This window comes from Amaranthus tricolor, chromosome 2, assembly GCF_026212465.1.
Source record: "Amaranthus tricolor cultivar Red isolate AtriRed21 chromosome 2, ASM2621246v1, whole genome shotgun sequence".
Lineage (NCBI taxonomy): Eukaryota > Viridiplantae > Streptophyta > Magnoliopsida > Caryophyllales > Amaranthaceae > Amaranthus > Amaranthus tricolor.
Genome location: NC_080048.1, coordinates 12091895 through 12104725, shown reverse-complemented (window position 1 = coordinate 12104725; position 12831 = coordinate 12091895). Strand labels below are relative to the sequence as shown.

The 12831-nt window shown below is 32.6% G+C and overlaps 1 protein-coding gene across 2 annotated transcripts; it reads right to left on the bottom strand.

Annotated features, from left to right (window-relative positions):
- Positions 1 to 5856: 5856 nt before the first annotated feature.
- On the bottom strand, positions 5857 to 11740 carry LOC130802996 (uncharacterized). 2 transcript variants are annotated; one of them, XM_057667139.1, is made up of 5 exons: positions 11562 to 11740; positions 9284 to 9483; positions 8157 to 8623; positions 7596 to 7678; positions 5857 to 6412 (listed from the first exon to the last, which is right to left on the bottom strand). In XM_057667139.1, the coding sequence occupies exons 1-4, from the start codon at positions 11659 to 11661 to the stop codon at positions 7639 to 7641; spliced, it is 807 nt and encodes a 268-aa protein (XP_057523122.1). In that variant the 5' UTR covers positions 11662 to 11740; the 3' UTR covers positions 5857 to 6412; positions 7596 to 7638. The 2 variants fall into 2 exon arrangements, with proteins under 2 accessions (XP_057523122.1, XP_057523130.1); XM_057667147.1 differs by having other exon boundaries at positions 5857 to 6373.
- Positions 11741 to 12831: the final 1091 nt, after the last annotated feature.

Here is a 12831-nt window from a genome sequence, read left to right as displayed (position 1 = left end):
TAGAGGTGTTCAAAACAGATCTGATGACCCGATATTTACCCGACTTTATAACTGTATCCGATTTGACCCGACTTAAAAAGAAAATTTGAAAAAAATAAGCCTTTTGAATAAAAATATTTAAAATTCAAGCTTCGGGCAAACTTTAATCCCAAAGTAAGTGTCTATGTGTTCGCTGTTAGTTACAATGAACTTAAGAAGCAGGTCAAAATAAATAGTCAAGTATTTGTTCTCTGTTACTAACAACGAACAAAAGTAGACATGGTCAAAGTAGGTTAAACCTATGTTCTCTATTACTAACAGCAAACAGAGGTTTGACCTACTTTGACCATGTCTGCTTTTGTATGCAGTTAGTAACAACGAACAAAGATGTTGACTTTTTTGACCAAAGTCTCTGTTCGTATTTACTAACAGCGAACAAACACTTAACTTAATTTCAACTACTGCCTAGATTTGTTGTTATTAGCAGCGAGTATATACCAAACCTAGCTTTAGAAGCAATGACGCTTATTTTGGGATTAAAGTTTGCCCAAAGCATGGATTTTGACTATTTTTGTTCAAATGGCTTTTTTTTCAAATTTTCACTTAAAATGTATTTACAATTAAGTTAAAAATCAATATAAACACAAAACCCGATTTTAAATCGACCCGTAACACCTGATTCGAAATCAACTCAATAATCGAATAAACACCTCTAATCACAATGCTTGTTTTTATTAAAGAGTCGTTATAATGGGTATTTATAACATAAATTTAACAAAAAATTTTAAATAAGTTAAATGTTTAAAACACAACATGAATTAGAAAAAAAAAATTAGCATTTATCGACAATAAAGAAAAGCCAAAACTTATAATCACCGTAAAAAATTTCCGCTACTTTTATTTTGATTTATGGGTTTTAATATTTATGGATAGAACTAGACCTGGGAAAAATTGATCCGACCCGAAAATTGATTCGAAACCCGCCCGAAAAAATTGGGTTGAAACCCGGAAATTTTGACCCGAACCCGAAAAATGAACGAACCCGAAGAACCCGTAAAAAAACGGGTCGGTCGGGTCCGGGTCGGGTTGGACCCGATGGGTTGGTCATTGTTAAAAAAACCCACGTTGCAAGAAGTGATAGCAGACAGCAGTTTTCACTTTTCAATTTCATCTTCACTTTTTGACTTCTTGAAAACCAAACAAACCCTACTAGCGAGCTGCCGCCATCGTTGCCATCTCCTTCCATTTGTCGCGCCTCGTTCATCTTCCTCAAGTTCTCATCTCTTCCTCGCGCGTCGTTCCTCCTGCTGCTGCGCCATTTTTTCTCACGCTCGATTTTGCTGCCGCCATTGTCAAATGTAAGTTACTTGCTAATTTGAATCTCCTTTCTCTTCACTCCCTTTCCTTCACTGCTGCTATTACTCGCTGCTGCGCCATTGTTCTTGTTGATTCTTTGTTGTACCGCCATTTTTTGATTTTGAATTTGTGTTCAATCTCTGTTCAATTTATGTTCAATCTAGTTGATTCTCTGTTGAATCAGATTTGTGTTCTTGGGATTTAATGTTGGGTTGTTGGCGTGAAAGATTTTGGTGATTAAAGTTTGAAGTTTGAAGTTCTCTGTTTCCTGGGTTGTTTAATTTTGGTGATTCAATCTCTGTTCAATTACTTGCTGGGTTGTTTAATGTTTGATGTTCTCTGATTCCCGAAAGATTTTGGTGATTATGGTGAATTGGTGATAGTTGCTTGATTTAATTGTTCTGGTGATTATGGTGTTCTGGTGAATCTATGTTCAATTAGATTAATAATGATGATTAGTTCACATAATCCTGATTAATGTATGCTGTTTGTTGATTAATGTATGCTGTTTGTTGATAATGTATGGGTTTTTTTGTATGTTGTTTGTTTGTTGATAAGCATATCAAAACAAAAACGAAGACCTCCAAAATCTCCATTTTCAATGCCAAATCTTCCAATAATTCAAGGATATACTCAACTCTCACCATCTTCATCCTCAACTCCATCTTCAACTCCAATTATTTCACCGGGATTTTCAATCTCTTTTTCATGTAGTGCGAATTCATGTCCAAGTGTGGGTAAGTTATGAATAAATTTGTTTTTTTTTTTATAAATTAGTTTAACTGAATGTTTTTTTATAAATTAGTCTAATGTTTAATTTTTCCAAGTCGGTCATTGAGTAATCAGCTTGATATAAACTTATTTCTTTGTCTTTATGAGTAGAAGAGCAAGCAGATACAAATAACATAAATGCGCCACTGTCCGAATCTAAAAAAAGAAAATGGACTTCTCCTGTTTGGAAGGATTATGATTGTTTTGATGGTCACATATTTGAGGACAATATTCCAAGAGCTCTTTGTAAATATTGCAAACAAGGTCCTATTCTTGCTCATTCTATTAATGGAACAACAAATTTTAAGCGTCACAGTGAGTCTTGCTTTGCACGAGCTACTTTTGAAATTAACAAACAAAAAAAGGGTAAGAAAGACAAGGGTGATCTAAAACATTTTGAGCCTTTCATGTATAAGCAATTAGTGGCTAGGGCAATTATAAGACATGGTTATTCCTTTACATTTGCTGAAGATGCTGGAAATCGAGCTATACATAGCTTCTTAAATGAAGATTGTAAATTTATTTGTCGAAAAACCGCTAAGAAGTATTGCTTAGAAGTTCATAAAAATGAAAAACTTAAGTTGAAGAAAAAAATGAGCATTGGGGTGTCTTCAAAATTTTGCTTAACTACTGATATGTGGCATTCGATTGTGGATGAGGGTTATCTTTCATTAACTACACATTATATTGATGATGATTGGAAGTTACACAATAAGATTATTGCCTTTTGTCATGTCCCCCCTCCTCATAATGCCAACATGATACATGAGAGGTTAATTGCACTTATAAAAGAATGGAAGCTTCAACAAAAGGTGTTCTCTATCACATTAGACAATGCTAAGTACAATGATAATATGCAAAAATTGCTTGCTAATAGTCTAAGTGTGTATAATCCATTGCTTGCTTATGGTGATTATTTTCATGTTCGTTGTGGTGCTCATATTTTGAACTTAATTGTTCAAGATGGTTTGAAGGTCATTGGAGATGAAATAAAAACAATAAAGACCTTGGTTAAGTATATAAATGGTTCTGAAGTACGAAAAGCAAAGTTGAGGGAGTGTGCAATTGGTATTGGTGTTAGTATTTCTAAAAGGTTGTGGTTGGATTGTCCTATAAGATGGAATTCTACCTATAGGATGCTTGAAAGGGCATTGATTTATTGTCCTATTTATGAAAACCTGAAAAGAATTGACAAAGACCTTCCTAATATTCCTACACATGATGATTGGTCAAAAGGTTAAAAAAATTGTTACACTTTTAAAACCTTTTGATGATATAACAAAACAGTTTTCGGGGAGAAATTATCCAACTGCCAACTTGTACTTTAAAAGTGTGTGGAGAATCGAATGTTTGTTGATACAATATGCTGATAGTGAAGATGAGTTTTTAAAAGATATGGCAAAGAATATGAAAAATAAATTTGATAAATATTGGGAAAATTATAGTGTTGTTCTTTCTTTTGCTGCCATGATGGATCCTCGTTATAAATTTCAATTGATCAAATATTATTTTGAACACTTGGATCCTCAAAATGGGTCCTGGAAAGCCAACCAAGTCAAAGACAAACTCTATGATTTATTTGCGGAGTATGTAAGGAATGATACTCCCTATGACCATAAAGCTAGTAGTAATGTCGTGGATGATGATCTTCCTGTAAGTATTTTTTTTTTTTGAAGTTTTTTATAATTGTATTGTTATTAATTTAACCTTCTAATTACTAGTACTTTAATAGGGATTTTCATCTTTTGTTGGAGGGACTAGTGGAAATTTGTCACAATTAGATATTTATCTTGAGGTGTCTAGGCTTAATCATCATCTTGAACTAGATGTATTGCAATAGTGGAAAACAAATGAAACTCGACATGCACAGGTTGCGCGTATGGCAAGGGATTTATTAGCCATTCCAATTACTACTGTTGCATCCGAGTCAGCTTTTAGCTTAGGAGGTAGAGTGCTTACTAAGTATAGAGCTTCTCTTCAACTGGATACTGCTGAGGCTTTAATTACTAGTCGTAGTTGGCTATTTGGTTATAAAGTAAAAGAAGGTAAATTTATCAATTATTTGAGTTATGAATGCAATTATGCAAATAATATGATCTTCAATTCGTTAAAACTATAGTTTATTTTGTGAATTTGTTTTATGTTGATAGATCCACTTGAAAATGGATTAGAGGTTGATCTTCCACCAATGTGTAATGAAGAAGCTAACAAAGATTTAGAAGATGAAGATGAAGATGAAGATGAAGAAGATGAAGATGAAAAAGAAGATGAAGGCGAAGAAGAAAATCAAAATGAAGATGAAGTGTTTGAACAATTTGCTATTTAACATGTTCTTATTTATACTTTTAATATTTAAATTGTTGTATGTTTGAATTGATTCATTTGGATATTTTTTTGTAGTATGAATGTATGATGCATTTTAGACATTTTAATGATTTTTTTTATGTTGAATTAGTCGATTGGATATTTTAATGTTTTATGGTAACCCGTTGAATCAATCCGAACTTACCCGAAACCCTGAGTGATCCGACCTGAAACTGACCTGATCCGAAACTGACCCGACCTGAAAATGACCCGACCGAAATTGATCCGACCCAAAATCCGACCGACCGACCATTTTCCCAGGTCTAGATAGAACTATGCATAACATTGAGCTAATTTTACGTTGTTTTCCATTTTTCCAGACAACACTTTTTACATTCATTTCAATTCTAGATCCATTTTAAATCCTATTCTGCTTTTTATTGTTTATTATTTATTATTAATATGTCCAGCCAATAGATTTCATATCTTGAATATAAATTCAAATTTAATCATGGACTGAATTATTGTGATAAGTTTGTAGAATTATGAATCTGTGATTAAATTTGTGCTTAATGATCTTGAAATTTTTTATTAGCCTAATAAATAAAACGGGAGTGAGGTTAAAAGTAATTTAAATTCAAGATAAACTTAACTTAAATGCTTATTAGTTTAATCAACATGACTAGAGTATAAGATAGAGTTTAATATGATAGTAGTTAATTAACCTGACGAGCGTATGAAATTAACAAGATTGTATTTAATTACAGTCATAATATGTATCCATAATGATGTAATAATTGTTGTTCCCAAATTGCGTGATTTTCAATATCCTAAATCTTTGGTTATTATGTATTTTACAGCCTATTAATCTACAGTATTCAATAATCGAACACCTAAAATCTCAAATATATATATATTGATTTTTACTGTGTGATAAATAGAACAAAGCAAAAATAATGAGTCTAACTTTCTCGTATTCTACCCTACACATAACACATACATCGAGCACTTACGGTTGAATATATTTTCACAACAATCATTTAATCAATGGAGTATGAATCAAATAACCATGATTTACAGTGGTAAGTACTTGTAATAAGATCTTAGAGAAACAATATGATAAACCTAACATAAGGGTGTCTTTGAGTCTTTGAAAATTTTACTATTTTAAAATCTTCAAGGATCGAGAATAATAAATCTATGAGAAATTAAGTAAAAGAAGCTTAAAAAAATATAAAGATCAGATATTGAACACAAAATCACTTATTCCCTTCGTTCTTTCTTAATCAACATTATTTCTTATTTAGAAATCGACTCACCACTTTCTTTTAATTTTATGTACGCATTTGAAATTTCTTACACATTTAATCTTTCTCTTTATGTATTACTAAATATTTATCTTTTTTTTAAAAACGCTATAATTTTCTCTTTGATGCTAATTCAAAAGAACAAAGAAAAATGTGTTGAATATACATGATCATTAAACTTAACAAGTGTTTAGAAAATAATAACAAAAAGAATTAAATTCAAATTAACCAAAAAGGGTGTCTAGTGTCTTCAAATGTTAAATCAAAAACTAGGGGGGGAAAACTCTTTAACTATTAGTTCATACTAACAGGATGAGGTTCATGAATCATGAATGATAATAAGGTGTCAAAAGTGAAACCATAATCTTCAACCACATAATAGAGCAGTTCCTCTGATGTACAGAAAAATCAACAGACTGTCATATGGCTAGGCGAAAACCTTCCATATTGAAGCATTATTCGAGAACAAAACACTTCATTCTCGCCCAGTACGCCCCCAAAATGCAACCTGCTTGGCAGCAGAATAAATGAGTATCCTGCTGTTTCAACTCAACGGACGTGAGCATCAATGATCTCTTCTGTTATATGTGCACTATGGATTGACCATGAATCTACAATTCTGCTCCGTATTTGGCTTCTTGAATTGTACTGAGTCGCTGCAGAGGAATGGAAATGATCTTTCACAAGTTCCCCATCTTTTAACAAGAACAAAAAAAAACCAAAGCTAACATGAGACGCAAACATGATGACAAGTTGACAACATATACTACAGTGTAAAAATGCAGTAACGGTCGCGATTGCAGTAACGGAACGTTGATACGGTAACGGGAGTGATACGGTTATCATATTGCCTAAATATTGGTCAAAACCATAAGATACATATTGCCTAAATATTGGTCAAAACCATAAGATATCTCTTGATGCGGCCCAAAAGTTGGTTTTTTACACCTTTACAACGCGGGAAAAATTAGTTCGTTTAGTTTGAAACCTTTACAATACAGCCGATGAGATGGCCTTGTTTTTACTCTATGGTAAGTCTACAGATAGCAGACGGAAGCAATCTTTATAAATTACAGTGAATGATTAAATATCAACATTGCAATTTCGATCATAACAGCATTCTGTTTTAAAATTGAAGGCTTTGTTCTCTAGGACTGAGAACTGTAGAACTGAACTTAAAGAATAGCGAAAATACAAGAGTAAAAGTGATCTTCTGGACTAAGCTTAACTGAATGGAGGTGAACGGACTCATATGCTCTAGAGAACAGGCTCTTAAGAAAAAAGTTTATATTGTTTACTCTTAACTGTGGCGTTCTTACGTAACACATTCTTATGCATTAAGTTTCCAGAAAAGAGTCTTCCTTTTTGCAAAAGTCACCCCATGGCTCCACGTTTCAATAATATCTCATGGGTCTAGATTTATAATTTGTCTAAGCAATGCACTAGTCTTCAAACCAAAGGAACACATCAACAAAAATTCAATTAAGGGCATGCCTGTATTGAGGATAAAACCAAAGGAACACATCAACAAAAATGCACTAGTCGTGTTTCTGGTCACCTTGGTGCGCCTCACGCCTAGGCGCGCCACGGGAGCACTTTTTAAAACCAAGTTCTTATCTTTGACAATAATATTCCCTTAATTTTCTACTCCAATAACCTTATTTTCTTAGTTTGACTTTCCCACATAAATATTTACTTTCAATACAAGCATGACGTTAGAATAAAAGCAACAAATTAAAGAAATCAGAAACAATCAAAGGTAACACACCTAAGTTGATTGAATTTCACTGTCATAGACTCATAGTGGTGTCATTGATGAACTTCATAAGATATAAAGTCAAAAATGAAAAGAACACCTTCAATGGTCATCTCACTTACCTTCAGTGAGGGTTATTTTTCCACTAGAAAGCGAGACATGTATCTATTTACTCCTTGAAACTTCCTGGACATAATCGCGTATTCTGCAACCACAACAACATAACATGTTTAAGATTAATTTTTAAGCCAGAAACGGCTGTGAGATATCATTAAACTAAAATTAGGATAATGAATAATGAACAATGAACAAAAAAATAATTGGAGAAAAAAATAAGGAAAATATAGGTATGATGGTGGTGATAGAGGGGATGGCATACCAGTGGTAAAAGAAGGGAGGGATGGGCGACTATTAGCCCCAATATGAGGGCAATTGTTAGCTAAGGGGGTGATGAGTATATAGTAACTACTAAGACAAAAATAAAAGGGAAAAAATTCCTCTATACCACTCTTAGAATTAACCGCTATACGACTAAGATGGTATTAATTCCCCCATTCCTCCATCATACTTATAACACTTTTAAAATTACCTCTATACCACTGCTCGACGTTTAAGTTCCTTCGAATTTACCCGTTTAATGCATTATTCCTAATATAATCATGGCCCAAATTATAAACATGTACCTCATTCTAGCACCACGGATGTTTTCAAGAATTTCCAACTGTTTCACTTTTGAGCTATTGAGTTTCTCCTCATTTTCTAAAATTGCTGCTGGACGCTCAAAAACAGTCATCAAATCCTTTTCAATTATGTATAGTTGTTGGTCAAGTTCATCCAAGAAATCAATATAAGTTGATAGCCCTTTGAAGTTATTGAACATGGTTCCTTCATTCCCATTGCTGATGTTTTCTGAAACTGCATGTACTTCCTCTTTGAAAGACAGCACATTTCCTTCTTTGTTAGTAGCAGGCCCGAGTTTTTTGTCATCTCCATCACTTGATTGATACGTGATATTATAGTCATCATCTAAAGTCTTCTCGTCATCTCGTGTTGGAGAGACTATCCGTACTGGACCTTCAGCATTATCTCCATCAATTTCTAGATCTAATGCAACATTTCTGACTAATTGTGCTTCCTTGATTGATATTGCCTAAACCAATAAAAGTTTTTGATGGCACGAAATAGAAAGGACTAATCTGTAAAAACAAGAAAACTGCAAGAGCTAAACCAAAAACTTGCGAGAAAGACATAGATACATAAACTTCTGAGTCATGAATAAAATGAGAAACCTAAACAAAGAAGAAATTCAGAAGATCCGTTACGAATTGTGACTATACAAGACAAAATTGTGGACTTCTGCTGCATCTAAGCATAAATGCAAGTGTAATGAATTTTTCAGTAAGCAATGGAACATGCACATGGTAATCTTGTACTAAATTAACTGAAATAAATCCTGCTTTAGGAAAGCTTTACTTGAGTATGGAACAATTGTTTAATTAACTTCAGCTTAATTTGAATACTTCCTCTGATTTTTATTAGTTGCTACAGATAGTGACATTCTCCTCACAAGATGTCACTATCTGTAAATATCACTATCTGTAGCAACTAATAAAACCCAAAGGAAGTATGAAATAATCTGTTTAACCAAACAATCCTTAATAACTAGACCACATGCAACTAAGCAAGACAATAAAACTAATGATGCAAGAAAATAAATATACATACAACACAAGAATAACAATACTGTCAAAACCTTAATTTGAACAATATGGGAAAAATATTTGTACATGCATGATTCTATAATCTTTACCTCAGTTAGCTTAGCTGCAAGCTCATCAAGCAATTCTACGCGACCTTTTGATTTCTCTAAAGCCAGCATAACCTTCTTCTTCTGCAAAAGAAGCTCCCTAGCCTCATCTTCTTTATCCTTTCGAACACTTACAGCTGCTTGTCGGCATAAATTTTCTGCTGCTTCTGACAACCTTAGGAGCCTTAATCTTGCATTATTAGCTGAACAAATTTCAGTCGATCATCATCACCCGGTATCATGTTTTAGTTTTAAATAACACTCATCTCCTAAATTGCACTCCCTCTTATTTTAATCCAATGTCCCATTTAGTTTTGCACATTTGCCAATGTACTATTTCAATCCTAAATATCTCTAGTTGTGTATCATAAAACAAATGAGAGAACTCACCCAAAAGACTATCCTATAGTAGGTGAGAGAGCCTCTTTACTCTATAAAACTCACATTAGTTGCCCATACAATAATGTGGGACGAAATCCATAATCTTGTAGTGACCTCAAATTCAGTCCATTACATTCAAACTGCCATAAGGCCAATCGTTCTCGTTGGTCATGGCTTTCTTAACCCAGGCCATAAATCCGTAGATCACCACTCTAAATCGACTATGATACCATTGTTAAAGAATAAAATAAAATAGTTAACTCAGCCGAAAGAATCTAGTAGGTGAGAGTGTCCATTTACTTTACACGCCCCACTTTAGTTACCCATACAACTAATGTAAGGACAAAGTCCCTTAACCTTGTAATGCCCTCAAATCTATTCTAGTAAATTGTGCTTGATTAAATATTTTAAGAAGTTAATATTAATAAAATTGACATTGATACAAATCAAACAAGATTTCATTTACAATGTTTTAATTTATAGATTGAAAATAAAATACAAAACATAAGAGTGATTTGTGAATAGTGCCAAAAAAAAAAATGGAACATTTGATCTAAGATAGGAAGGAGTAATTAATTTGCTCATACCATAGTTCAGGGCTACAGAATCATAAAAAGCAAGTCGGATACTCCCTTTGTGCCGTTTAGATTGCAACATTAAGTTTCAATGAGACAGAGGAGTACAGGTAATGGAGTAAAACTTAAGTGTACCTACATCACTTTCTATTATCTACCCTTGCCTTGCCAATGAAATAATCATCAAAAAAGTGTTATCAGTCTATCTTTCCGAATTGGTTTCAATAAATCAGCTAGAGTATGGTAAGGAATAGTGTAAGAGGGGATTGCATTTGCCCTAAAGAGTTTGTAGCATGTACTAGACATCAAAATTAGGATTTAGGACTGAAAATGCTTGCCAAAACCGTTATGATGCTAAGAACGATACAAACAACAATGAACAAAACAACGTTTGACAAAGTAAACTAATCAAAAGAGACACAAGGATTTAAGGAGGTTCACCCAATTATGGCTACGTCCTCCGTGGTGTGTAGTTTCTGTTTATATTATATCAAAAGAGTATAAACAACACTTCTAAGTGAAGAATTACAATTGAGTAAGAGATAAAAACAAAAGGCTATGTGTTTGGCTTAGGGGTTGTGTTTGATGTTGTGAGTATGAGAGCTCTATATATAGTACTAGGTACATGAATGTCTATAGCTCACTTGAATACAGTATTAATATAGAGTAATGAATATGAAATAACTCCAAGAACTTGAAAGGCATTATCTCAAGAGTCACACACATGAATACTCTTCACCTTAATCTTCATTAATCTTCATTAACACCAATAATTCCCATAAATACTCTTCACCTTATTACACCCTTTTGGATTCCACAACTCAAGAGTCACACACATGAATACACACTTTAATTTGTGCACTCAAGTCACACATACCATTCATAACAAGGACTATTGGGTCTTAATCCATTTGTTCACCAGAATTAGAAATTGGTTTTGCCTTTGTTGCTAGTTGCATCTCTCCAAAACCAACTCCCAGCAAGTTTTAGATCAAAACATCAACAAAGCTACAAATAAGCTTATAAAATTCCTTAATAAATATTCCAAAATAAAAATACCCCATAAACATTTATTTGACAGCAATTTCATTGTTTATATGCCTAAACAGAAAAAACAAAAAAAATCTCTTAAATCCCAAACTTACTTTCATAATGTAATTAGCCTTTAATATAGTAAATACCCAATACCTACTGGCCACTATTATTGAAGATTAGAAAGCTAACATTCAAACAATTCCATTGCTTGTATGTAAATAAGAAGATTGAAGAAAAAAAGAGACAAACAGAGAGAGAGAGAGAGAGAGAGAGAGAGAGAGAGAAAAAACCTTTAGTACGAGTTATGTGAACTTCAGAGTGAAGTTGATCAAGTTGAGAACGAAGGTGATCAGTAGAAGTAGAAGTAGAAGAGCACATTCTTATCATCATCGCAGTCTAATTCTTCTTATCCCCAAATTCAATTTATAGGTTGATAGCTTGTGACTTAGAGGGTGTGTATGGGTGTTATGTATAGAGCTGGCTATTGGGCTATTACATCGAGCTCATATTTGAGTTTGTTACAAATGGATTGATGATTGATACGGGCTCTATTTGGTTCGATTTGAGTAATGTATAATTCAGTTATAGATCAAATGCAAAATTAGTCAACTCAATCTTTGTTTAGGTTCGGTTCAATTGTCATAGGTTAGAAAGCGGCTTTGTACATGTATTGGGCATATACTTATTGGGTATTACGACTTACGAGTAATTGATGGGTCGAGTGTAATTCGTTTTAGTTGAATTTTGATTGTACATATGTTTTGAATTGGTTCAAAGTTGGTTTTGAGCATACATTTTCAATTTAACTTTAAGTTATGTTCAATTTTGATTGGGTTCGACAATCAATTCAATTGAAATTCAGTACACCATTATAGCTAACCAAGTTGACACAATTTAAAACAAGTTAATTATATCATAGTGAAATAGTTATTCGACATAGTCGTTAGACATACTCAACTGAAACTAATGATATAATACTTTACAAATAATGGAAAATTTTAAGTGTTATACAGTAAGGAGGTATAATAAATGCAAAAATATTATTGCATGAGAAATGACTATCTAGCATAATGATTGATTTTTATTCGGTAACTCCTAGTGTCATCCTCTAAGGAGGCATGACGAATGGAAAAATATTATCAAATCATCATATTACACATACTAATAATTTTGAAGAAAAATAACATTTGACAAGCTTTTTAGTATCTTGTCATTTGTAATTATTTGATTGAGTGAGAGATCTTTCCATACTAAAGATTAATTTGATGGCATGTTAAATAAAATAATGTTTCAAATATATAATATACTTCTATCATTATGCATGCCTAATTTGATATATTTTTCATTTCAAATGTTAATATATGAACTAAAATTAATTTCAAATGCTTCTATAATATTTATTAATTTAGTATGTCTAATTAAGTATAAAGTCAATATATATATATATATATATATATATATATATATATATATATATATATATATATATATATATATAATTTAAAGTTCAACCTAATAAAGCAAAATTAAACTAAATTGAAAATAAAACATTCAATAACT

Excerpts from the sequence above, each read along its gene's own strand:
- LOC130802996 (XM_057667139.1), bottom strand. The coding sequence starts at position 11,661 with ATGATGATAAGAATGTGCTCTTCTACTTCTACTTCTACTGATCACCTT. Across the intron at positions 9,484-11,561 it reads TCACATAACTCGTACTAAAG|CTAATAATGCAAGATTAAGG; the intron begins GTTTTTTCTCTC and ends AAATTTGTTCAG. Across the intron at positions 8,624-9,283 it reads TTGCAGCTAAGCTAACTGAG|GCAATATCAATCAAGGAAGC; the intron begins GTAAAGATTATA and ends TTATTGGTTTAG.